This window comes from Micropterus dolomieu, linkage group LG18, assembly GCF_021292245.1.
Source record: "Micropterus dolomieu isolate WLL.071019.BEF.003 ecotype Adirondacks linkage group LG18, ASM2129224v1, whole genome shotgun sequence".
NCBI lineage: Eukaryota > Metazoa > Chordata > Actinopteri > Centrarchiformes > Centrarchidae > Micropterus > Micropterus dolomieu.
The window spans coordinates 24,300,802-24,325,623 of NC_060167.1; the positions used below are offsets into that span (position 1 = coordinate 24,300,802).

The 24,822-nt window shown below is 39.9% G+C and overlaps 2 protein-coding genes across 5 annotated transcripts; both read right to left on the reverse strand.

Annotated features, from left to right (window-relative positions):
* Nucleotides 1-10,759: 10,759 nt before the first annotated feature.
* On the reverse strand, nt 10,760-12,721 carry LOC123987559 (EEF1A lysine methyltransferase 3-like). The gene is made up of 3 exons (XM_046076557.1): nt 12,251-12,721; nt 12,036-12,147; nt 10,760-11,704 (listed from the first exon to the last, which is right to left on the reverse strand). The coding sequence occupies exons 1-3, from the start codon at nt 12,410-12,412 to the stop codon at nt 11,307-11,309; spliced, it is 672 nt and encodes a 223-aa protein (XP_045932513.1). The 5' UTR covers nt 12,413-12,721; the 3' UTR covers nt 10,760-11,306.
* Nucleotides 12,722-15,672: 2,951 nt separating this feature from the next.
* stx16 (syntaxin 16) lies at nt 15,673-23,523 on the reverse strand. Of its 4 annotated transcripts, none has more exons than XM_046028970.1 (9): nt 23,068-23,523; nt 19,918-19,929; nt 19,686-19,793; nt 19,364-19,504; nt 18,965-19,127; nt 18,757-18,845; nt 17,906-18,049; nt 17,595-17,675; nt 15,673-17,260 (listed from the first exon to the last, which is right to left on the reverse strand). In XM_046028970.1, the coding sequence occupies exons 1-9, from the start codon at nt 23,191-23,193 to the stop codon at nt 17,159-17,161; spliced, it is 966 nt and encodes a 321-aa protein (XP_045884926.1). In that variant the 5' UTR covers nt 23,194-23,523; the 3' UTR covers nt 15,673-17,158. The 4 variants fall into 4 exon arrangements, with proteins under 4 accessions (XP_045884926.1, XP_045884928.1, XP_045884927.1 ...); XM_046028972.1 differs by having other exon boundaries at nt 23,113-23,522; XM_046028971.1 differs by lacking the exon at nt 19,918-19,929.
* Between the last annotated feature and the right edge of the window lie 1,299 nt (nt 23,524-24,822).

Consider the following 24,822-nt stretch of genomic DNA (forward strand, 5'->3'; position numbering starts at 1 on the left):
TGTATGATCCCACCCTTTTTATCCAGTGCAGAAAAATAAATATAGTTTAGTTTATATAGACGTTTGGTTAGTGTTGTAGTCAAGACCGCCCAAACCGAGACCAAGTCAAGACCAAGACCGAGGGAGGGCGAGACCGAGTCAAGACAAAGACCAGTTCCCCACATTACATGACACACAATAAAATGTGGATCAAGATCATAGGTACTTCTCAAATTAATCCAAAAGATCCATATTCCCATTAAAACACATACAAACACTAAGAGTTGAAATCAACGTAAGTATCTTTATTCAACACTTCTTTTCCATGCTTACCATTGCGACAGACAGGGGTGACAGTCAGTAACGGTAACAATACATTTTTAATTACAATTATTGGTTGCATTTGAAGCTGTATATTTTACATCCAATCAAAGTTAGGATGTTAACAAATAAATTAGACAATGCAAAAGCAATTTATTGATATTCCCAAAGTTATGATCTTGACTGGTCTTGAAATAAAATCTTGAGTCCTCAACGTCCGAGACCGAGTACAAATGCGGTCGAGTCCGAGACGAGACCAAGACCATCAAAAAGTGTTCTTAAGACCGGTCTCGAGTACTACAACACTACGTTTGGTCAGTTGTAGCTTCACAAGCAGACATGGCATAGCTGCATTTCATCAAACACTACAAAAACCAGCAGCAATCCCTTTGAATTATGATGTAATTATGATATTAACTGTTTTGTGTTTTACTTTTGATCATGAAGAGTACAGTTCTGTTTTTTTCACCGTCTTGTAAAACTGAACTCTAACGTAACGCCAATAGAGTGTGCTGTAGTCCGCACTTGGATAGAATCACACTCAGCTGGAAAGTCCTCCTGTACTTTGGAGGTAGAAAGGTAAGGAAGTATTTTTGGTCTCATATTTCTCAATGTATGGGAAAAAAGACCTTGCTATCTCATGTGAACATCCTTCTAATCATTTTTTTATATATATAAATTTTGTAAGATTTCTGCATCTTTTTTGTCTTTAATCAATAGAAATATATTTGTACAACATCAACACAAGTTTACCTTCTAATTTCTAAGCCATAAATCATAGTCTCAATCATCGATCTGTCAAATCATGCATTGGCATCACTAAAATGTTTGATACCAGTATATTCTGATGTTTGCAGTGCTATATAAAGGTGACAGATAATCATAACCTGCAATGAGCTGAACTCCGTTGCTCCATAGAATATTTTAAATGGCTATGCTTCTTGTCGCCTGTACTTATACCACCCTAATTATAAAAAAAAGCGAAAATGGGCTATGAGTCTGATATTAATCAATTAAGATTGGCCGATTCCCTCATAGAATCTTTGCTTTTGAAATAGAAATATTATTGAATATTGAACTGAGAATTGTATTTCAGTTTAAAAAAGACTAAATATTTTATATTATATAAATCTAATTATTATTTATTGTTATACTATCACTAGAAAAACTCTTGTCTCCTTTTTGGTTGGTAATTTAGTAGCTCTTCTGGAGCTTTCAGTTGTATCGCACCATCTTCCTCAGCAGGTGGAGTTTGTCCAATTGTCATAAGATTTAACAATCATTTGAACTCACCAGTGCACCTTGAAAGTTCATTCTTGACCTGGAAAACAGCAGCTGAAAAACTACATTCACCAGAAGACGAGATGTCTTCTAAGGAAGCAATATGAACTTTCCACAGCATTTTGTTTATGCACTCCATCATTTTATTTACTTATAATACAGAACAATGGCTTGATTTTTCCCAGAAATATCACTATACCATAAAATCACTCCAAATAATCAAAGCTTTTATCAAATCCACTTTAATAATTTAATAATCTCACAGCTACATGTTACCTTAAACACTCTACTCTGTAGAAATAGCAGGTAGTAATAGTAAATAATAGTAAATAAGATGTGGGGGAAAACTATGATCAACAAACAAGAATAGATTTGTCAAACAGTTGGTTTGGATATTTTAGATCTCAGTTTAGATTTCTGTAACCGTAATTGCATCACCATGTATCCATCAAAAATTAAAGCTACTAGATTACACTGAAACTAAAAAATCCATTAGCCTTTTTGAAGATATCTGCTACAAAATGTTACTGAGGAAGATACTTCATTATAAGGCACAATACAAATTTAGATGGTACATTGTTGTTAGATGTTAAATTGTGTTTGATCAGTGTTACCTGATAATCCAGTTGTTTACAGATTGATTGTCAATATTTTCATTCATCTGAAATCTCTGAGCGCACAAAACCCTCCATCTCATTTTCCTTTAGTTCTGTTTCTGTCATTTCCACTGCCTTGGTTGTTAAATTCGCCACCTCAACCGGGCATCCCTTGCTCTGACTAGACTCATTTCTGATGCCCTCATTTCCATCATGTTCCTCTTCCTTAGCGGCAGTCTCATCTTTTACTTCACCAGAGCAGCATCGCTCTCCTTCAGTCATCTGAAAGTCCTCTTCATTCTCTGACTTGCTTTCTGTCCCGGCATCAAGTGGCGTTTCCTCGAGCTCGTCCTCATCTGCTACAATAACAGTGTCCCCAGAGCTGTGGCTGCTGGTGCTGCTGCATGACAGTGTGTCCTCTTCAGCATGTCTGCTTAGCTCTTCATGACATGGATACTGCTGGATTTGTCCCACATCTACATCCTCAATACTACCTTCTGTTGAAATCTCCTGTTGCGATGCTTCATCAAAGACATTCTTCCCAGAATTCATGTCCACTACGACATCTGGGAAACCCAAGTACTCCCCCACGCTCTCTGGATCCCACATCTCACTCGGTTCCTCCTCCTCATTCTCAGAGTCAGGCGCTGTGTGTTTTCTAATGCGATTTACTGCATCCCACAGGGACTTGGGATACTGGGGCTCGTCTTTCAAGGGTAAGTCAGGGTAAACACTTCCACTTCCCCCTTGTGGAGGAGGAGTTGAACAGCTGGGAAGCAGGGCTGGGGGTGAATCAAAGGAAGAGGAAGATGAGAACTGAAGAGATTCTTCACAAGAGTCCAGATGAAGAGAAGGAGGGACAGTTTCTAGGATGCCAGCAGCAGGAGCAGCATCAGGATTTAGAGGTGAGGGACAGAAGAGAGAAACATATTCTTTGTCTGACTTGTATGTTGTACTTGGAGGAGAAGGAAGCTCAACAGGTGACGGCACATCCAAAGGCGGTTGAGACTCCTCACAGTCTGAGTCTGAAGGTGTAGGAGGAGAAGGTTCAATGTCCTGCAAAACTTCAATCTCTAGAGTTTTAGAGTCTGAAGCCTTTTGTTTGGATATTGTCTCTTCCAAAAGACCAGTAGGATCCTCATCGGTTTCTTTTTGTGATTGTTCTTCAGTCATACAACTCTCTTTTAGACAGGAAACATCCTCTTGACCATTGTCAAATTGTTGCTGCAAAATGTTGACGCCTATTTGAGTTTGACTGTCAGGCCCGTTTTCTTGTGACATTGTCTGTGCTAAAAGACCAGTAGGATCCTCATCGGTTTCTTTTTGTTGTTGCTCTTCTTCTTCTTCAGTCATACAACTCTCTTTTAGACAGGAAACATCCTCTTGACCATTGTCAAATTGTTGCTGCAAAATGTTGACGCCTGTTTGAGTTTGACTGTCAGGCCCGTTTTCTTGTGACATTGTCTGTGCTAAAAGACCAGTAGGATCCTCATCGGTTTCTTTTTGTTGTTGCTCTTCTTCTTCTTCAGTCATATAACTCTCTTTTAGTAAGGAATCCTCCTCTTGGCCATTGTCAAATTGTTGCTGCAAAATGTTGACGCCTATTTGACTGTTAGGCCCGTTTTCTTGTGACATTGTCTGTGCTAAAAGACCAGTAGGATCCTCATCGGTTTCTTTTTGTGATTGTTCTTCAGTCATACAACTCTCTTTTAGACAGGAAACATCCTCTTGACCATTGTCAAATTGTTGCTGCAAAATGTTGACGCCTATTTGAGTTTGACTGTCAGGCCTGTTTTCTTGTGACATTGTCTGTGCTAAAAGACCAGTAGGATCCTCATCGGTTTCTTTTTGTTGTTGCTCTTCTTCTTCTTCAGTCATACAACTCTCTTTTAGACAGGAATCCTCCTCTTGACCATTGTCAAATTGTTGCTGCAAAATGTTGACGCCTGTTTGAGTTTGACTGTCAGGCCCATTTTCTTGTGACATTGTCTGTGCTAAAAGACCAGTAGGATCCTTGACAACATCCTCTGCTTGGACACATTCAAGTTGCAGCTGCAAAATGTTGACCTCCACAGCATTTTCTTGGGATATTTGAAGTGCCTGCTCCAGAATCTGGTCTGTATGATCCTTATCTGCTTCTTTTGTCTGTTGATCACCAGCGACGTTGCTCTCTTTCACACAAGCGGTATCGTCTGGTTGGCCAATTACAAATTGTTGCTGTAACACCAGCTCCTCTGTTGTATCTTTGGAAAGGCCCTCAACGACATCACTGATCTCACTGTTCATTGGCTGTAGTGTTTCACTGTTTTCATCCTGGTCCTCAGTGCCTGCTTCCGCAGTTCGAGCTATTAAATTGAGAGCTGAAGGGCTTGGGGAGTGGTCTGTATGGGGAGTGGAGCTTGGGGATAAGTCAGTAGATCCAAGGGTTAGAGGAGATGGAAGTTGCTGGGATGGTGTGTGAGGAAGAGATGGTGTTTCAGGATAAGGACCTAGGTTTTCTGTGGAATTGAGGGCAGTCAACTCAGGATCAGGACCTTCCTCTGTGTTGGATTCTGAGATATACGGGAGAGATGTAAGATCGGAGGATGACTGCATGAGAGAAAGAGTAGGGATAGGTGTTTCACAGCCTATGGAGAGTGAAAGTGAAGAAGAATTAGAGAGCTCGGTCGGTGGACTGAGACACTGAGAGGGATGCTGAGAAGAGGTATAGTTTTCAACAGGCTGATTTCTTTCTTGACTCTGCTCACTTGTATCCTCTTCACTAGTAAATATAAGCAGAGGTTCCTCGGCCATGTTAATTTCAGGAGAGGCTTTGTTATCAGTTTTGAGCTGGGAGTCAATGTCATTCTCTTCAGACATATTAGACACTTGCTCTGGAGGTCCTACAAAATCCTCACCACCTTCGTTCACCACTCTATCTTTGGTGTCACCTTTCTCTTGCAAACACACAGCATCCTCCTTTCGGCCGACCTCTAATTGATTCTGTGACTGTTCCTCCTCTGTTGTGTTCTTTGGGATTTGTTCAACTGCATCATCAATGTTCTTATCTTTTATTGGTGAAGGTTCAACCTCCTGGTTGTCCACACACGAGTTAAGAAGTGACGTTGCACTTTCTTCAGGTTGCTGCTCAGTGATGAGTGAGTCATGTAGAGGGATTCCTAGGATTCTTTCAGCGCGCTCCTCTATCGTTTCCCTTTTAGGAACTGAAGATGAGGAAATAAAGGTGAATGAGATTTCCCCTTCTCCCCCGGATGCCTTTTTATCCATAAGATCTGAGTCTAGTTCATTCTCAGGCCTTTCATTAATGTGCAAGGGGACTGTTTCTGCGTTTTGGTCAGTCGTCACTTCCTGATCCAGCTGACTGCTTGATTGGACACATTCAGGAGAGATGGTTGATTTAATATCAAGGGGATTGTGTTCAGTGTGTGGTGTGGATCCAAAATAGTGAACATGGTCTTTTTTGGGTGATTGAATCAGCTCCATTTTAACAACAACACAGGTTGTGTCGATAACCAGTAGACCCTTATTGTCCTCAGATTCTTTCTTGATGTCCAGTCTTCTAAGTTCAAGATCAATTGGGTGAACTTGAGCAGTGTCCTCTTGACTTTGCAGAACATTGGATTCTCCTTCCTCACTGTTTGCTTTCAAACATGTGGATAAACTCTCACTTTCAGCCCTGCTTGTGAAACTAGGCTCCCTCCACAAAGGATATTTGGCTGACACATGCTGCACTGACTGAGCAACTTGTCTCCAAGATGTAGAATCAGCAACATTTTTATTTGCTCTTTCTGGGGAAACATCGTCTGTCTCTGCTTTGGTTGATCGATCATCCTCAAGCATCTCACTTCCTACGCAGGTCGGTGTCTCCTTCTGTTTGGCTTTGAGATTTCTCGCATCAGAAGTATTTGACTGGTCTGTGAGTGTTGCCGCTGTGAAGTCTATCTCATCTGCAAGTTTGTGTGTTTGATTAATGTCACTACTGTCCCTTAATCCTTTAGAAATCCCTCCTGTGTTTTGAATATTTGTTTTCAAGGTACAAAGTGGTAGAGATGGGGTTTCAGTGGTGCCTGCTATTCGAGACACCAAGCAGAATATAGTCATCCCGCCTGTCTTTTTACTTAATCTGAACTTCCTTCCTTCAATGACTTTTGAGGATGCGTCCTCATTCATCATTTTATTCTGAGCTGCTTCGAACACTTGTGGCTGTTGCAGAGACAACATCCCCGCATGCTGTATGTGTGTTTCCTGGATGCTAGTAGGACTGCTTGCCTGTAAAGCATCTGTTTCCTGTCTTTGGTGCTTTAGTCCTTCAAGCTCTGGGAAGGTTTTTTGATTTCCATCTAGTTTTGTAAAGTCCTTTTCCTCTTCTTGTCTGTGATCCTGCTGATCTACAGAGATATCCTGCTTTCTGAGTGTGGGCTGTGACCAGTAGGTTTGTCTCTTACCTTCCTGCTCCCAACTGGTGTCATAGTGCTGCAATACAGGTGAATTTTTATGTGGGCTGTTATAAGGTGGAGGAGCAATGTAGCCAGGAGGTTGGCTGAACATCCCCCTTTGGTAGCCGGTCTTTTCTTTCATGTCTAACATGTGGCTTGTGTCTGTGGCAGGAGTATGTGATGGATAATAGGCCAGAGCTTGCTGTCTGGCCCCTCTATCCCACAGTCCTGATTCTCTGATGTTTGCAGATTGTAAGACTTGTTGCAGTGCTGCCACGCGAGGATCTGTCCCACTCCTGCTGTCCTTTTCTGGAGCCCTGCTGTTCTCCACCAACCCCTGAGAAGCACCCCTCAACTCCGCCTCAATACGTCTCCTCCTTGGAAGTGAATGGCTATATCGGGCTGCCCAAGCCTCCAGCTCTCGGTAGCTGCTGTCACTCCTCTTAGCAGAAACTTCCCTGTTGTAGCGGACAGGACTACAGGGCTCCCACCTCCTCTGCCATGCCTCTCTCAGAAATCCCCTCTCATATTCCCTGGCTGCTCGTTGAGATGCTGTCCACTCTCTGTCTCTGGCTTCATGTGTCTGATATTCTCCCAGGTCCTGGTGCTGGTGTTGAGAGTGACGGTTTAGAATAAAAGGGAAGTGAGAAGAAGGTGCAGTCAGCTCTTGGTCCGTCCAGTTAGTGTACTCCTGTGGAGCCCCTCCCGTTCTTGATCCTGGTAAAGTCCAGTAACTGGACTCCCTGCCTTGATCCTGATGCTCACCATAGTACAATGGATAATTGGTTGCCTGATGTCTCTCATGGTAGCTGTGGGGAAAATGTTGGGAAATGAGTAAATTCAAAAAATCTTCAGCAAAGCCATCTTCCATATCACATTTTATTTCTTGCTATGCCGGGTTTTAGAAAATCTCCCCATGACAAGTGTCTCATTTTGTGAGAAGACTAATTTTGCCTTTGCCATCACTTTAGTGTTTAAATATGGTCCAATGCTGATATCTAACAAATGAAAATAATGTGTTAGGTTAAAAATCTTACAGTTTTTCATGGTAATTAGAGCAATGTGGAACAGCAGCCTGTAGAAGACTGTTTTGCAGTAATTACAGGGCTGAAATTAGTCAAGGATTACATAGTCTGCAGAAATGCAGCAAATAAAGCAACTGACTCTTTGTTTAGCAATTTGTCACCTAATTGTTTGGTATCGAAATGGGAATGCAGATCAAGTTTAAGTTTGCCAGTCAAACATAGAAAATAGGAATCATTGAAAATCATCCAAGGATTATACTGATTTAAAAGGCAATCATACTACTGAACTCACTTATGTGTATAGTTTCTCCCAGGAACAGTACCAAATTTGGAGTATAGAGAAGATTGCCCCTGATTCTCGGGCCAGAAGTCCATATTTTGGTCCGATACACAAATCTGAATCATGGAAGAAAGGATATTAAACTGTTTCAGTATGTTCTTCAAATGCATAGAATTAAGAGCAGACTCAAAAACTATATAAATATTCTAATGTTGAACAATAAATGATTTACTAAATAAAAACTCATTTAAAATGCAATGCAATTTAAATAATGTTACGAAAACGGAGAGACAGGTACACACATGCAACACATACCTTTAATAGTTGTTTCCAGATTACTGTCCTTGCTGCTCATGAGGTGATAAGAGGTCTAATGAAGTCCAAACAGCACAACTGGTTTTAAAGGGATGGTGGTATTCAGTCCCCCTCCTACTCTACACACACACACACACACACACACACACACACACACACACACACACACACACACACACACACACACACACACACACACACACACAACTGTCGCTGTAAGCCCATCCTCCTCTCATCCAGCCAACATGCCCAGTTCAAATACCACTGAGGAATTTTTTAATCACGTTTTTAGAAATACTATCTTTAGCTGCATCATTCCCCTTTAAAGTCATACAAAACGAATGTGACCATAACTTGGGAGTCAGAATATTTATACATGTGTAAAACTAACATGGAAATAGTTCAGATAGAGACACAGTCAAATATAAAATGCAGATAAAAACAACTCTCATGAGGTTGCCACTAGAGTTTTATGCTCTACAGCTTTAAATGAAAAAGCTTTTTGACAACCTTGTATTGGGATTAATGGTAATTTTCTAGTCAGGCGGATTATTATACTAGAATGTTTCACACTTAAATTACAAGAACATCACTGCTCACACAGCTGCACATACTACTTTTAATCAAAAAATTATACATAACTTTACCTAAATAATCATGAACAACAAAAAAAACAACGATCTGCACTTTGCATGACACTCGCGTGGGAGGTGCTCGGCGTGATGGAGAGCAGACTCTGCATGGTGATAGGGATCTGTTGTTTTGTCGGCTGAATTGTAGCAGAGGGAGAGATGGGTTGTCTCCCTTTCTTTGAAACTCTCCAGCGTAACAAACAGGCTTTCCTTCTCTGAACAGAAAGTCTGTACATCAGCAGAGAGCAGGAGAGAGGGGATGAAGTACGTACAGACAGCACACTGCAATAATCTGTTGATGCTGACAGAATAGTTGGTTAATAATGTCGTATTGGATATCAACAGCCCCTAGACTCAAAGGTGAATGTTTCCTCAGCCAGTTACAGTATATCCTGCTTTATTATTACTAGGAATAATTTCAGGTGAGAGCAGGATCCATGTTATTAGAAAGTAAAAGTAAAAAATAAAAACCAAAGATTATTTTCTTTACAGTTAAAGTACAGTAAGTGCGGAAAGGTGTATTTGGTTTCTAGAACATATATTGGCTGTTTGCAACTAAGTTTTGACAGTTACATTTGGATATACTGGCCCCAGCTTTCTAATTTACATCAATCCAGACCATAGGTCCAGACTGAGCAGATGTAGAACTACACACATAACAGAGGTGTGACTTGTGATCACCGTGACAGTATGACACCAACTACACGAAAGTATCCATTTTTTTCTGAGAAAATAATCAGCTTTTGCATCTTTCTGAGCTTTGATGCTGCTTGTAGAAAATTGTTTCAGCCCAGAGATGATGATGATGAAGATGTTTAGTCTCCATCAGCTTGTGTTTACGGAGGGCTGGTATGAATTTGATTTAAACTGAAAATGAGCATCAGACAAAATTAGTTTGAAAAATACAACATCTCTGGTATTAAGATTTGAGTTGGACACTCAAACTCGATAGTCTGCTGTATCAGGAGTAAGTGGGTGGGGTTTGGTCAGATTTGATTGACAGTGGCCTGGCAACATAAGCAAACAATCCCAAAGATTTCATCACATTTTAATTAACATGGTTGAACCCTGATTAGTGCATGCAGTATGTGACGTCACCACTAACTTACTATACAGAAGACCACAAACAAAAACATAAATACAACTGTGTCTCATAAAATAAAACCAATTGTTATAAGTTTTGTGTTCATGTAGGACCCTGTAAGTAAGCATCTTATACAACACTGGTTTTCAGGGCCTTTAAAGCTATGATCATGTGACTTGTTTTCACTCTAATCTGAAGGTAATGCAGCTCAGACTTTTTTGTAACATGCTCAACATCCTTGCAGAAACTAAACCGGGATATGTGAGCATGTGCGAACAGGATGCTGTGCCATCTGTTCTGATTAAACAAACCTGGTGTTTTAACTGAGAGGAGAATTAGCAACGTGGAAAAGAAATATGAGATTTTAACTTTAGAGGTCAGGCAGAAGATGCCCGAGAGGAGCAGTTGTCAAGCTCTTCTCTGAATCGATGTTGTGCATGACAATGACAACATGGAGTCAAAATGAAGAAAGTAGACAAGTGATAAAAGGAAATGTCCAGTCCGGTGATTATGATCAGACTTGCACTGCAGCCTGAAGCTGTAACGGCAGAGCTGATCCCTGTCTCAGTGAAAACAAGTCCAGCCATGAAAACATGTCCTCTGGACTGCAGACTGACATTCAGGGTTCATTAACTAAACATAATATCAGAATACTAATGTTGCATTATATCAAATCACAGTAAGAACTTGTACTTGCCATGATTACTGATTTCAAACTGTATTTAAAAATGTGCTCGCTAAATTTTATGATTTTGGATGGATACATTTCTGACCTAAAATATATATAGCACCTCAAATGACCACAATATGTAACAGATGACAAGTTTTATTTTTTCCCTTGTAATAACATTAAAGCATGTAAAAACAATCTCAATTGATATAAGAGAAATAATAGGATATCACAGATGTCTCAAGTGATAGAAAATGGTCAATATAATAGCCATAAATAAAAGTACCACTTCATTAGAACTTACCAATGGTACAACTAGGTAAACAAGTAGTTATTCTGTGTCCCACAACTCTGACCTGATTTCTGTATTTAAACCTAGCACCAACATTTTCTTTAGACTCCACATACAATTTATTGATTGAATGAAACATATGTCAATGCATGAGAAGAGAACTACTACTTTGTTTACAAGCTCATAAAACTAATTGTTGCATTATAAAATACAAAAATGCACCTTAAAAAAATGATTAAAAAAAGATCTGAAACTGATTTTTTCCAATCAATACTTAGAAGGCAGATATAACATTGGATTATCCAAGAACACTGAGCTGTCCTCTGAAAAAGCACCAAAGAAATCAGAGTCATTACTGATCAAGTCCCAGTCCTCCATCCTGTTTGCCTCTGCTGTCACTGGTCTTTCTTCAGACACGCCCTGTATATATTAATGTTTTGTTTGTCATCACGGTGCACAAGCTCTACATTAAATCTGCTTGGCAGACATTCCTCAAAGAAACCTGGAGTCCCGTGCTCTTGTCGCATTTTTGATGAGAGATATACCACGGCTCCGTTCTTGCACAAATGAGCTAGTGTCTCCACCAGCAGTGGGTAGGTCTCTGGGAGGTAAACTATATCTGCACCAAGCACCAGATCCCAGTCAGAAGAGAAGTTCATGTGGTCTTCACCCCAGGACAGAGGGAGGACGGTGGGGAGGGCGGTAGGCCAACCGCTGGATGGCATGTTTGCAGAGACATTGGCCTGAAGCTGTGAGAGAGCCAGAGGAAGGTCTGTGAGGGTCACAGCTCCACCTGAAAGGAGACCAACAACAATTTGCTGTAGATGAAAGTCAACACAAGATGCTGTATGCACTTCAAGTATCGTACAGATGGATCCACAATATAACACATGTATTCAGATTCTGTACATTTGTAAAAACAGTCAGGATATTTTAACAAGGCTGAATAAAAAACATTGGTGAATTTTCAACATCGACAGTGTAGAAGCTGTAGGTTTGCAGAGGGTCTGCAGGAAGAAACGAGTTGCATATCTGGATAAAGGACGGGAAATGTGGATGGAGCCACTGTAGTGCAACTCATTATCATTAACACGCACACTAAATTTAAGTGTGTAACAACATACCGAGGCGTGCTGCCAAAATACCGACTACACCAGTCCCTGCTCCTAGCTCTATGATGCGCTTTCCTCTCAGCTCCACCGGCTGCTCCTCGAAGTAACCACACAGGTTTAACGCCTGTATACACACACACACACACACACACCGTTAGGCAGAGTCACACAGATATAGCAGGTATATTTTCTTAACCTCGACATAGCCAAACCAAATTGGCTCTTACTGCTTCCCAGACCGGGGCAGCCACGCCGAGGTTGGCACCGAACACCTGTCTTATCTTCAGCTCTTCGCCGACTAAACTGTAAACCGTATCTTGGGAATATGTGTCCGCGAACAGACAGTGGTCAACAGGGAACGGGTCGTCTTCGTCCCCTACACAAATCATGGTTGGTGATAAAACGGGTTCACAGTCTCGAGAGCCCAGGCACACGGCTGCTCGCCTTCAGGTCAGGACCGTTAACGTTAGCATCAGCTAGATAATGTTAGCTTATCTCAATTAGCCAGATAAATGGCGTTAAGTTAGATGAGGTATGTAAAACGCTAATGTTAAGTCGTTCCGAAATGCGTAAAGAATGAGAATGATTAAAAAGCCATGTAACGCTGTCTGTATGTTCACGTTGGCTGCCACGTGTTACCAGCTGAGCTAGCATCACACTGAAGGTAGCCTGAAGTTATCTTCCCATTCGCAACTTCCGATTCGGAAGTTGAGGAGAAAGTTCAGGGAAACTTTACTTACATTGCAGAGCGACCTCTTACTGTTGTGAAAGCGTGTTAGATATTGTATAGGTAAAACCTTAATGCTGTCTGAAACCCACTTTCAGATTTATAAAGCCTTTTATTGTATTTGACAAAAAAAGTTTCACTGCTTTTTTCCCCCCCTCCACATCTAGACCACACTGATCATATTATTAGAGTATCATCAAAAAGTTGATTTATTTCAGTAATTCCATTCAAAAAGTGAAACTTTGATATTACATTCATTACACACACACTGATATATTTCAAATGTTTATTTCATTTAATTGTGATGATTAAAACTGACAACTAATGAAAATCCCAAATTCAGTAGCTCTGAAAATTTGAATATTAAGACCAATACCACACACACACAATTATAGAAATGTTGGCCAACTGAAAAGTATGAACATGAAAAGCATGTACAGCACTCAGTACTTAGTTGAGGCTCCTCTTGCCTGAATTACTGCAGCAATGCGGTGTGGCATGGAGTTGATCAGTCTGTGGCACTGCTCAGGTGTTATGAGAGCCCAGGTTGCTCTGATAGTGGCCTTCAGCTCTTCTGCATTGTTGGGTCTGGCGTATCGCATCTTCCTCGTCACAATACCCCATAGATTTTCTATAGGGTTAAGGTCAGGCGAGTTTGCTGGCCAATTAAGAACAGGGATACCATGGTCCTTACTTACTGTGGAAACTTTACACTGGACTTCAAGTAACGTGGATTCTGTGCCTCTCCTCTCTTCCTCCAGAATCTGGGACCTTGATTTCTAAAGGAAATGCAAAATTTACTGTCATCAGAGAACGCTGTGTCTTGTTCAAGAGTGGCTTGACACAAGGAATGCGACAGCTGAAACATGTCTTGCACACGTCTGTGCGTGGTGGTTCTTGAAGCACTGACTCCAGCTGCAGTCCACTCTTTGTGAATCTCCCCCACATTTTTGAATGGCTTTTTTTTCACAATCCTCTCCAGGGTGCGGTTATCCCTATTGCTTGTACACTTTTTTCTACCACATCTTTTCCTTCCCTTCACCTCTCTATTAATGTGCTTGGACACAGAGCTCTGTGAACAGCCAGCCTCTTTAGCAATGACCTTTTGCGTCTTGCCCTCCTTGTGCAAGGTGTCAATGGTCGTCTTTTGGACAGCTGTCAAGTCAGCAGTCTTCCCCATGATTGTGTAGCCTACAGAACTAGACTGAGAGACCATTTAAAGGCCTTTGCAGGTGTTTTGAGTTAATTAGCTGATTAGAGTGTGGCACCAGGTGTCTTCAATATTGAACCTTTTCACAATATTCTAATTTTCTGAGATACTGATTTTGGGGTTTTCATTAGTTGTCAGTTATAATCATCAAAATTAAAAGGAATGAAATATGTATGAAATATATCAGTCTGTGTGGAATGAATGTTTTCATTATACAAGTTTCACTTTTTGAATGGCATTACTGAAATAAATCAACTTTTTCATGATATTCTAATTATATGACCAGCACCTGTATACAGAGTAAGTGTGTTTGATATGTGCATGCCTGTGTGCAACGCTCTGGATTTGGTCACAATAAAGAAGTAGCAGCATTAAAAACAGTTTACTTTGTCTGCAGGGACACCAACAGGTTAAATAGGTAAAGGGTTATGGCAGGCAGGAAAAAGCTTTAAAAAAACTAGCAAATCACAATTTAAGACAGATTCAGGTAACCCATAGGTCTGTGACTTGGAGACATGATAAACAGTGTGGAAATTTACAAGGCTACTGGGAGCGGAAAAAGCAGTGACATCTCCCTTTTCTGTATTTTCACAAACAGGATGAAGGTTTCACAAATCTGAAACTGTTATTTTTAAAGAATCTTTAGCCTCTCTGAGATAATGTAGTCCAGATTTGACACATCTACGTATAGTGGTTTTTATTCTGGACCTGGTCCAGTGTGGTCTAGTCTTGAAGTCTACCTTTTGATTTTGAACTACAGTAAAGGTTTTAAAATCTGAAATTGGGTTTCAGACAGGGTTAAGGCATTACCTGAAATGTGTAACACACTTTAATGTAAGAAAGCAAAAAACAGAGGACCTGTTGCTAGCTGGGGTTCAGTTTCAGCTGTTTAACCTGCACTTTTAGAGAAAGATTGTTATGAATGGTACTGTCCATACATTTTATCAAAATGTATTACTTCTGTATTCACTGAAACTGGGTGTTTAGTTACAGCTAGTGTATGGTTACACTGGGCTTTTCATTTGAAATGCAACACCAACACACTTTCCAGGTTACAGGACATTTCAAATACCCTGAAATAACTTTCCAAAGGAACACTATGCATTCGAGGCATGTTGACAGTGCAGTCTTGAATATACAGCCTTTAAGTATTTGATATAGATATGGAGGAGTGTAATATAATGCTCTGATTACTTTTTATACTTCACCTTTGTACATCACATATTTCTGATATTATTGATGGGGGGCAGCTACATGTGATCTACCCTTAAATTAGAGATTTTGGTATTTAGGCCTTAATATTACTTGGTGAGTTTAGATCCCTCCTGCCTGCAGTCAGTGACGATAACCGTAACACCCCTCAATTTGTGCATAACAACAAAATGACATCATCTCTTATCTTCTTTATTAGCCATTTTTTTGTCTGCTCTCACCTATGAGTAGGCCTGCAATCAAATCAATGGTCAATCTGCCAGTTTAAATCACTTATTTTGTTAGTCAAGTGAACAATATTTTAGAATGATACAAAACTAAGAAAGGCAGCAAATCCTCACATATGAGAAGCAGAAACCATAAATGTTTGGCATTTTTCATTGAAAAGTGATTTACATGGTTAAATCTATTAAAAATAGTTAATATAATGTATAGTCAATTGATTATTTCAGCTGTATTTGTGTATCAATGCTGCAGTTCCCCACGCACAAAAAACACAATCATGTTCCAGGTTTATTAAAAAAAACAAGTTGATATCTTCTCACCTGTTTTGTGTGGAAAACAAAACTGAAGTGGAGTACCACTAGGACATAACCGCTTTTTTTTTTTTTTTTTTCCCCCACACACAACTTCACATCAATGACAAAGATGATTTAACAGGTGTATAAGAGTCGAGTACAGATATGTCAAATAAAGCTCTTCATCGTTTCGCCTTTTCAGTCAGAACACAAGAACAACTAAAGAATCTCCAGCACAGCCAACTAAAATGTAACGAGTCCAATCTGAAAGAAAAAAAATAATCATATCGCTGTCTTCATACCTCTGCTTGTGTCGGACTACATCACAGTTTTCAGCGGAGAGGACAATTACTGTTGGGTGTAGACTACAGATACACTTTACTCAATATACAGTAATTCTGCCTGAGACAGACACCTCACAACCTCTTCATTATTTGAAGTTCTTAAAAAATAAATAATTATTTTCATCACACAGATGACAGTAGTATTACATCCATAACACAACCACTCTCCCATCCCTCCCCCTCATCCAGGCCTCAACATGTGCAAACTGCAAGAGTTTAAAAAGGTAGCACTTTATGCAAGGACCATGACCAAACAAAAACAAGGAAGTGTTTTAAAATGAGCACCTCATAAAAAGTGCAGCAGGTGTGACACGGGTATGATTTTAAAATTAAAGGATTAAGCTCATGGCTGTCTACACCCTCCTCAGGCCAACAGTGGAGTAACACAATCTCAGTAATAAATTGGGGTGTAGTAAATAATAAGGAATTAAAAAAATAAATAAACAGGTGGTCCTTAAACCAAAGGAATATTTTTGGTACTGAATCACTACGCTAATAATGTCTGGTACTGTCCTAATACATAACATTTTCTTTAAGTCTGTCAAGGTAAAATACTGAGCCAGGAGGAAGGTAATGTATGAATTTACAGTAAAATGACATCTACTGCATATTCTTCTTTCACAAACATTCGTTCTTGTTACATCTTCCTCAAAAAAAACAAAATGTTTACAATGATACTGGACAGAAATGATGCATTGTCACACAACAAAACGTCACAATTCGTGCTTTGAGTTCAAGCAGAGGATGCTCTGCTTTATCACCGAAACATTGGTAGTCCATTTTTTCAGACCACATAGTGTTTTCTTTTGTTAAGACACATGTCAACATAATCGGGTTCTACAAACCTCTGTCACAGAGTCTTGGCGATTTGAGTCATTGACAAAATAGCCACGGCTCAAACAGATCGTTGATATTTTCTTTCATTAAAAATCAACCACAAAACATCTCCACATAGCCCAAAGTGCACCTGCAAAGAGACGTGGAATTCTTCCTTTCTTTGTTTCCTGGCGGGTATGAAAGGCAGTCAGCTTTGTTTTTGAGTAGAACCAAGACCCCGAGTCCAAGGCCACACATATGCACAACAAAACAGCCACACAGAAAACAAAAGCCAGAGGAATGCATAATTAAAACTTTGTTCCAAAAAGAATAATAATTAGAACAATGACTATGATAAAGAGGATCAAAATGACCAGCATCTTTCTGTTTTTCTTCTGATACTGTTCCGCCTGCAGAAAGAAAATAAAAGTCAAATATTTCACAAATTGAATGAAAAAAGGCAAACAACTCAGCATCTCCACACATTGCACTTAAGTGTAACGGTTTGTGGATCCAGTTTGTAATTAGTATGGTCAATTATATCACAATCGTGTCTTTAGCCTGGTGAAAGTTGCCTTTTTGTTTTTCCTGGTGGTTGTTTACATTCATTATTGGGTTCAAAGCAAAAGTGATAAGTATCTAAACAAAATAGCCCAGAAAAGAAATCTTTAATTTTATCTGAACTGTAACTGTCACCTAATCAAAGTCAAAATGTGTATGTAGACATTAGCATTTTGTGTTAACCTTTTGTAACTGTTTCAATCCATCTTCTGTTTTAACACAAGCCTGCTCCACATTGAAGTCAATTCGGTCAAGAACAGTGCCCTTGAGGAAGAAAAAGAGGGAAGTTTGTTAGGAGATGAAAACAATTATAGTTGTAGATTATTTATTTTAAACACAGGTATTGTTGTATTTTGGCTGTGTTGTTAGCAGTTTGGTGCATCACTGGTGACAAACACCTTCCAACCTTGGGTCTGAGTTGACGTAGAGAATTTAAATCCAAGCTTTGTTGATACAATTATGAAATGTCAGTATGTCAGGGCTGCCTCAAATACCTGTTCCACCACCATTCCGGCCAAGTCCCGGAAAATCTCATTCAGATCTGAGATGGACTGCACTATCTGTCGGATCTCCCTCTCTCGTTCTTCAACCATAACTGTGTTCTCTTCCACCAGCATCAGCTGGTCAGCTGTGAACCCCTGAAACAAGAGAAAGGAAAGAATAAAAAGTAGGAGATTTTATAAGAATACAATTGTTACTACATATGCAACTACGCATGTAGGCACAGCAGACACTGCTCAGACCAAATTTCATTTCAGTAGTAGTAATGCTGGATTTCACTTTTGGCATCCACCCTGATAAAAAAGGCAAAAACACATCCATCTGCATCTCCACCAATGTTGCCCTTAACAAGCTGCAATGAAAACAACTTCACAAACTACATCAGCGGCATGGTTTTAAACCATCTCATGATCATTTTCAGGACTGATTTCTACAACGATATCAAAATAATAAATCCTAATAACAAAGTGGCAATGTCTTAAGTTTTAAAAATTATTGCAGGAGTCTCATTAAGTCAGAATATGTGTAAAAGCTTTAAAATATATTTTAAAATGGCTATAACTTAGAGATCTAATAAAATGTTTTCCCTCTAATTTCACTTATTTGTGACCCGACAGACATACTGTATACCAGACTCATGCCATCTCCTGCAACTCACAGTGGAATCTGCATTAATAAGTAAATGAACATCCAGACTTTTAATGGCTGTTTGTTTTTCTTATCTCGTCTGTACTCAAACTTGAAGTATGAAGTATTTATGATTTTACTGCACGTACGGTATGCAGGACGCCTGAGCAAAACAAGTGGCGGTGGAACTCGCAATGAATTTTAAAAAGCCATTCACCTTATCATATACAGCTAAATCTTCATCCTCTTCCATTAGGGGTCCAGAGTCAAAAAAGTGCTTTGATCTCTCCTCGCGGTTCTTCATACCTGGAACATTAACCAATGACATGATGCTTAGATGGCATGAAAAACATACAACTTGAGGACAAAAGAGATACGATATGAGAATTCAGGAAGACCAATCGTGGCTTTACTGCGCTCCTTACGTTTTAGGTAGCTGGACTGTGTGTGTCTGAAATTGGTGGACAGCTCCTGCAGGCTCTGTGCCAGGGACGAGACAACGTTCCTCAATAGCCTCTCCTCCTGCTCGGTGCAGTGGCCACAGCGAGACTGCAGACCCGTCACAGCTCGCTGGCATCGGTGAAACATCTGCAATGAACACAAAAGTAGTGATTGAGCAGAGCACGCTTCATTTTAAGCTCTTTTTGTCAGATGTGTCCATCTCCGCTCCCAACAGGATCAGATGACAGACCATCAGTACTGTATCATGCTTTTATGACTCTCTGCTCAAGTAGAAACAGCTGTTAAAAATGACTGAACATACGCAAATACCTTTCAGGCAGTGTAGAAAAAAGCTTTAAGGAGAGACAGGTAAATGATTGTACCTGTGTAATCTCCTGCGTTGTGATTTCTATGGCATGCTCTTCCTCACTACTGTCATCAAGTGTGGGACGATTCATGTGTTTGTCATGAAGTAAGGCCAGATCCTTCATCTTCTGCCGAACCCGTGTGATCTCATACTGGATCTGAAAGGAAATACTTGATGGTTAAAGGCCATGTGACTTTACTTTGTACCCAAATTTCTCGGCTCATACAGAGAATGTCACCAACAAACAGATGCAAGTGTGAGCTTTAGGTCTGTTGAGTAGGGTTAATGTATTCCTACGGGTCAGGTAGGTCTCTACATTTCTGTTGTGTTTGTTTTACCTCATCGACCCCCTCTATCCATTTGGGGGGCAGTTTCTTGGTGACTCCAATGGCGGCTTCAGGATCCAGACTGATTCCTGACACCAGCGCCATTCGATCATCAGCCAACTTAAAAACACAAAAAATTATTGATTCTCTTAGAACATTTAATATAATAACAAAAAACATGATTATGACGATGAACCATTTTATGCATCTTAAGTAATTCTACCACAGAGGAAAACAACAGTACCTCATCAAGCTCCTAATGTGATTGGCAGATAGCAGAGTGGTCCCATCCAATAGGGAACAAGAAAAAGGAGAGAAAGACAGAAGTGACAGAAAGTAAGCCCCAGAAAATCAGCAGTTAATACCACTCCCACCAACCATTAATGACATTGAAATGAAACATTTTCACTTGCTTTACGTGTGTCCCGAATTTGTGTTTAGTTTTACACTTTTGTCTATACAGTGTTAAATTAAAAAATAAATCATACTTTTCCAGAAACTGGCTGCACAATAATTCCACTTTTAAACAAATCATTAAATTTAAGAAATAAGTGAGAAAAAAAGAGAGAGCAGAAATGGTTAAGCCTTAAGATCAATCGGCTGACTTTAGTAAAAAGAAATGATGTATTTATTATCATCTTTCATGATTGACTGGATACTAAAACCTTACAGATGTGACTTGTTTTTTGTCTCTCGTGTGTCTTGTTTCACTTGACAAAGGCCATGCTGCCTTCTGGCAAAGTAAGCTATTTGTTATTTTAAACCTGAGAGTTTCAGGTTCAGTAAACTGAATGTGCATCTTCTAATGGCAACATACTTTTAGTTGAGTCATTGCCTTCTAGTCAGTGCAAATATATTTCAGCCTGTGGAAATATATGTAATGTGCATAATTGCACTAAAGTAAAATGAAATTAAAGCAGCAGACCGCTGGGCAACAAAGTGACTTAAAGCAAAAATGTTTTCACTTTGTTAGCATGACTGTGGTTGACTGCTTTAAAAATAAAGAACTAATTCATGTCCAGTTCAGACAATTTACCAACAACATCTTCTCTGTCACACTGGTGCAAAGTGCACAGTTTTACAACATATATGGATGAAACCCGATACAAGGACAGAGCTGCAATGCAAAGATATTTAAAGTAATATCTTTGGGTTGAGGATGTAATTTTGGGATTTATTTTTTTTTTTTTCACAATTTTCTGACATTTTAAAGACCAAACAACTAATCAATTAATCAAGAAAATGATCAACAGATTAATCAACAATGAAAAAAATCATTAGTTGCAGCACTGAATGACAACGGGACCAGACACACACAGACCTGTAAGTTTCCTGTAATTTTCCATAGAAACATTTTACATTCTCCATTTGAGCTACATGACACACAGTTTGGTTGGAACAGTGTAGTAAGTGTCTAGTTAAAGAGTGATTCTTGAGTTCACAGGAGCACGTCTACAAATACAAACTTACGAGGCCACAGCATTGCTGTCATTTTCCCCTTACTCTGAGTTTACTTGTTGATGGTCCTGAGGTAATCCTCAGCACACCACTATACACTGTCATACACAGAGATTCACTAACAGACAGCCACAGCCATTTTAAATGTCTCCACTCGGCAGGTTTGGCTGTGCTGATTTGTTCATGTCATTGAAAGATCAGCCTTCCCAAGACATTCAGCAGAGAAACCAAGGCTGTATCTGGAACCGCCTACTACATATGCCCGCAGTATATACTACATACTGCATACTGTATTTCATAGTAGTGTGCAGTATGAAACTGTTACTTGATTTATTCTGCAGTATGCTAGGCCAGACTTAGCCGGATTCCAGTTTTGAAATGTGGAAGTAAACAATAGGAGGAATATAAGTACCACTTACACATTTTTTTCTAATTTAATCTTATGTGAGGATAAAGGGGCTGCAGCCGGTGTGCAACAAACATAACTAAAAAGCTGCATTTGTCCTACTACCCATAACAAAGCCATAATGTTGAAGTTAAGCCTGCTAAGTCAAGTTTTGATATCCCAAAGCCAGTAACCTTGTTAACCTTAGCGAGACCACAGCTTAAATCTAACGCTGAGTTATATTTCTTGTTATCAGGGCAGTTATGTTCCTCCTTGTCCAACACTGACGCAGGGATGCTGCTGTCTGCCATTTCAACAATGACTGGTTGTTGAGGCTGCCTGATTAAATAAAGATTAAACAACATCTGGATATTTTAGCATACTGCAGATTTTGATTTTGTTTGCATACTGCACGTTACATTTAGGACAAATCAGTACATACTGCTAGTATAGTAGGCGGTTTTTAATACTGCCCAAGTTTATCAGGGGAAAAATAATGACAGTTAGCAGAAGTCATTGATCACCCTGCTCAGTAGCTGAACGTCTGTGGCATATTTTGGGAAATGCAGTACATAAATATTGCATTCTCAACCGATGGGACATCCTTACATGTTCAAAGGCTCTGGGTGTGCAGGCTAGCAGAAATTAATCTAACTCTGTGAGCAGTTCACTGGTTAAAATGTCTGGTCACACACACCCTACACCTGGCACAAACGTCTCTGGTGCAGAATCTTCTCTTATTTACCCCAATGAGTTCCACGCAGTGACAGACTTTGTATTCAGTATCGCCAGACACCCTGAGGTAAGATACTGAAATCAGTATCGGGACAGCAAGAGCATCCCTAATTTTTTGTTACAGAAGAACTAGTGAGAGGGAGCAAATGGAGACTGTTTGTCTTGTGAACCAGCAGAGAACTGAGGAAGAGCTTTCTTGATTTTCATAACAGCTCCACTAGAGATTAACCCAACTCAAGGATTAAAAGTATTTCTGAATGACAAGCAGCAGTTTTCAGTAATCTTAGACAGCAATATGGTTTGTATAACACATTTTTATAAATACAGGAGAAAACAAGCTACATTCTAGGTACAATCAGTTACATGTTACAGGCACAATGTGATCCAGACTAGATCTGATCTGAATTTGAGCCACACTAGATCAAATTATAGTGGCCATAGCACATTAATTACTAGAGAAGAGCACTATGTGGAAACACATGCTTTAACTTACTCTACCCATTTAACTTAGCTTTTATATTAGGAATGAGGAAATGCAGGCAAATATTTAGTAATTTTTATTTCCATAGTTTCACTGTAGACATTTAGCTATTAAGAGCTGAAAAACCTGCCTGCACCTCCTCTCCATCTTTCTCCATCACCTCACTGAGTCTCAATAATGAGTTCTGAGGTGAAACACTGCCGGCGTGTAAATCTTCCAGAGTAGTTAATGATTAGCAGCTACTAACGCACACACACACTTGTCTCTAGCTAACTCAGTGACTGGCTATATGCAAACACACACAGTAAAATGTCAAAACGATGCAGACCACTCACCGCAGCATTGCTACGTGTACTCAGACGGGGGTCGTATGTACTCACTTGCTCAGCCAATATCTGCCGGTTTTGGATTGCATTGTTCCGCATTAACAAGAAGGCATCGGTCAGACGCCTAGTGGCCATGACTACCTTGTCTGATATCTAAATTAATACTGGACAAAGTGCGGATCAGGCGATGATTTATTAAATTTCGTCCACTGCCGCTGACCTGCTGCTAACACACCGCTAGCTTTAGCTTTGCCTGCGATGGATGAGGAAAACTCGCGATACAGCGTCTACAGTGGACATCAAACGACCTTATAAATATTTATCTGTCAAGCATCTCTAATACTTAAGTTAAAAATGTGAGACATGACCGAGCGTTTCTTCTTAATGTTTGGATTTAACGTAAGATTAGTAACGGGTTTCCGCTGTGGGCAGCTACGGAAGTAAGAAAACGTAAACACCTGCGTAGACTGCTTCTTCTTCTACGACTCATTTACTGCGGCTGTCAACTGAGTGACTGAGGCCCGCTACTGCCACCCACTGCCTCGCCGAGTCTCTACATACAGAAAGGCCCACATAAATAAATAAAAGCTTCCCTGTGCAGAATGGTGTAGCTACTGTATGTGCAGAGATTGACACTAGAGTAGGGAAAGTTCCTCTGTGCTCTGCTTAAATCTCATTTTAAGATGTGTAGGCCTACGTATGGGCATGATTTATTTGACTAGTTTGGAAGCTAATCATGGTCCATCTTGCATCTTACACAAGGGTGGAAACCTGAAACTGAGAATAGACTTTTCAATGAAGTAGGAGACCTGTATCTAATGGTTAAGTTATACATACACACATGTCATACATACAAATATGGTCTTGCATCTTTGTATGTATGACCACTTCCTTCTTTTATTTGTCTACATTGCTTTCAAATGCACTCTAATGTTCCTTTATGTTTATCAGAATCAGAAATCAGAAATACTTTATTGATCCCCGAGGGGAAATTCTTGAATAAGTGTTATGTTATGTGTTTCCCCCTTGCTTTTAAAGTTCAACACATCATCCACTCTCTTGCCTTTCTGCTTATTTAATGACAGGTAGGCTACCTACAGTGTCACTGACTCACTGGGAAACCTTTGAACTGCCAACAGGTCCTTCAGTTTCAGTTTGGAGGATTTTATCTCCAGTGCATTACTCTGCCTCTGCATGTCTTATTTACATGTTTTGACTGGGGTTATGGACCTCAGCCTCCATTGAAACAAAATGAGCTCACAGTCAGATTGTACAGTCCTTCTCTAAGCCTCAGCCATGTCCTCAAATAACAGCTGAAGTAAACAACTCACTGTTTCTCCTGAACTGCAAAATTACATAATGGCAAATGGCAAAATCCCACCGTTTATTTTGAATTTTAAGGCCCAGTCCATATGCTTTTCTGCAAAGACCACAGTTCATGCATGTGAGTTTTCAGAGCCGACGTGTTATATTTTATTAATTTATATGCTCATTCACTCTGTTGACGTTGGGAACCAGAGAGCCTGAACCTTATTCTGATTTTCATGCTTAAAGCCGCAGTATTTAGGGAATGTGTTGACTTGATGGGACGGTACAATAAATCAAACAAGTGCGCGTGCCTATTCGCGTTTGTGTGTCTGTGCGTACACGCGCGAGGCGGCGCCACTATCTGTAATTATGTTGCTAAAAGCTCCTCCTCCGCCCATTCTTAATCCCTTATATCCGCTAATACCGAGGCAGACATTTACCCACAAGCACCAGCTG

Excerpts from the sequence above, each read along its gene's own strand:
- LOC123987559 (XM_046076557.1), bottom strand. The coding sequence starts at position 12,412 with ATGATTTGTGTAGGGGACGAAGACGACCCGTTCCCTGTTGACCACTGT. Across the intron at positions 12,148-12,250 it reads CTGCCCCGGTCTGGGAAGCA|GCGTTAAACCTGTGTGGTTA; the intron begins GTAAGAGCCAAT and ends GTGTGTATACAG. Across the intron at positions 11,705-12,035 it reads TATTTTGGCAGCACGCCTCG|GTGGAGCTGTGACCCTCACA; the intron begins GTATGTTGTTAC and ends GTCTCCTTTCAG.
- stx16 (XM_046028970.1), bottom strand. The coding sequence starts at position 23,193 with ATGGCCACTAGGCGTCTGACCGATGCCTTCTTGTTAATGCGGAACAAT. Across the intron at positions 19,505-19,685 it reads GGATAGAGGGGGTCGATGAG|ATCCAGTATGAGATCACACG; the intron begins GTAAAACAAACA and ends ATTTCCTTTCAG. Across the intron at positions 17,261-17,594 it reads GATTGAAACAGTTACAAAAG|GCGGAACAGTATCAGAAGAA; the intron begins GTTAACACAAAA and ends TTCTTTCTGCAG.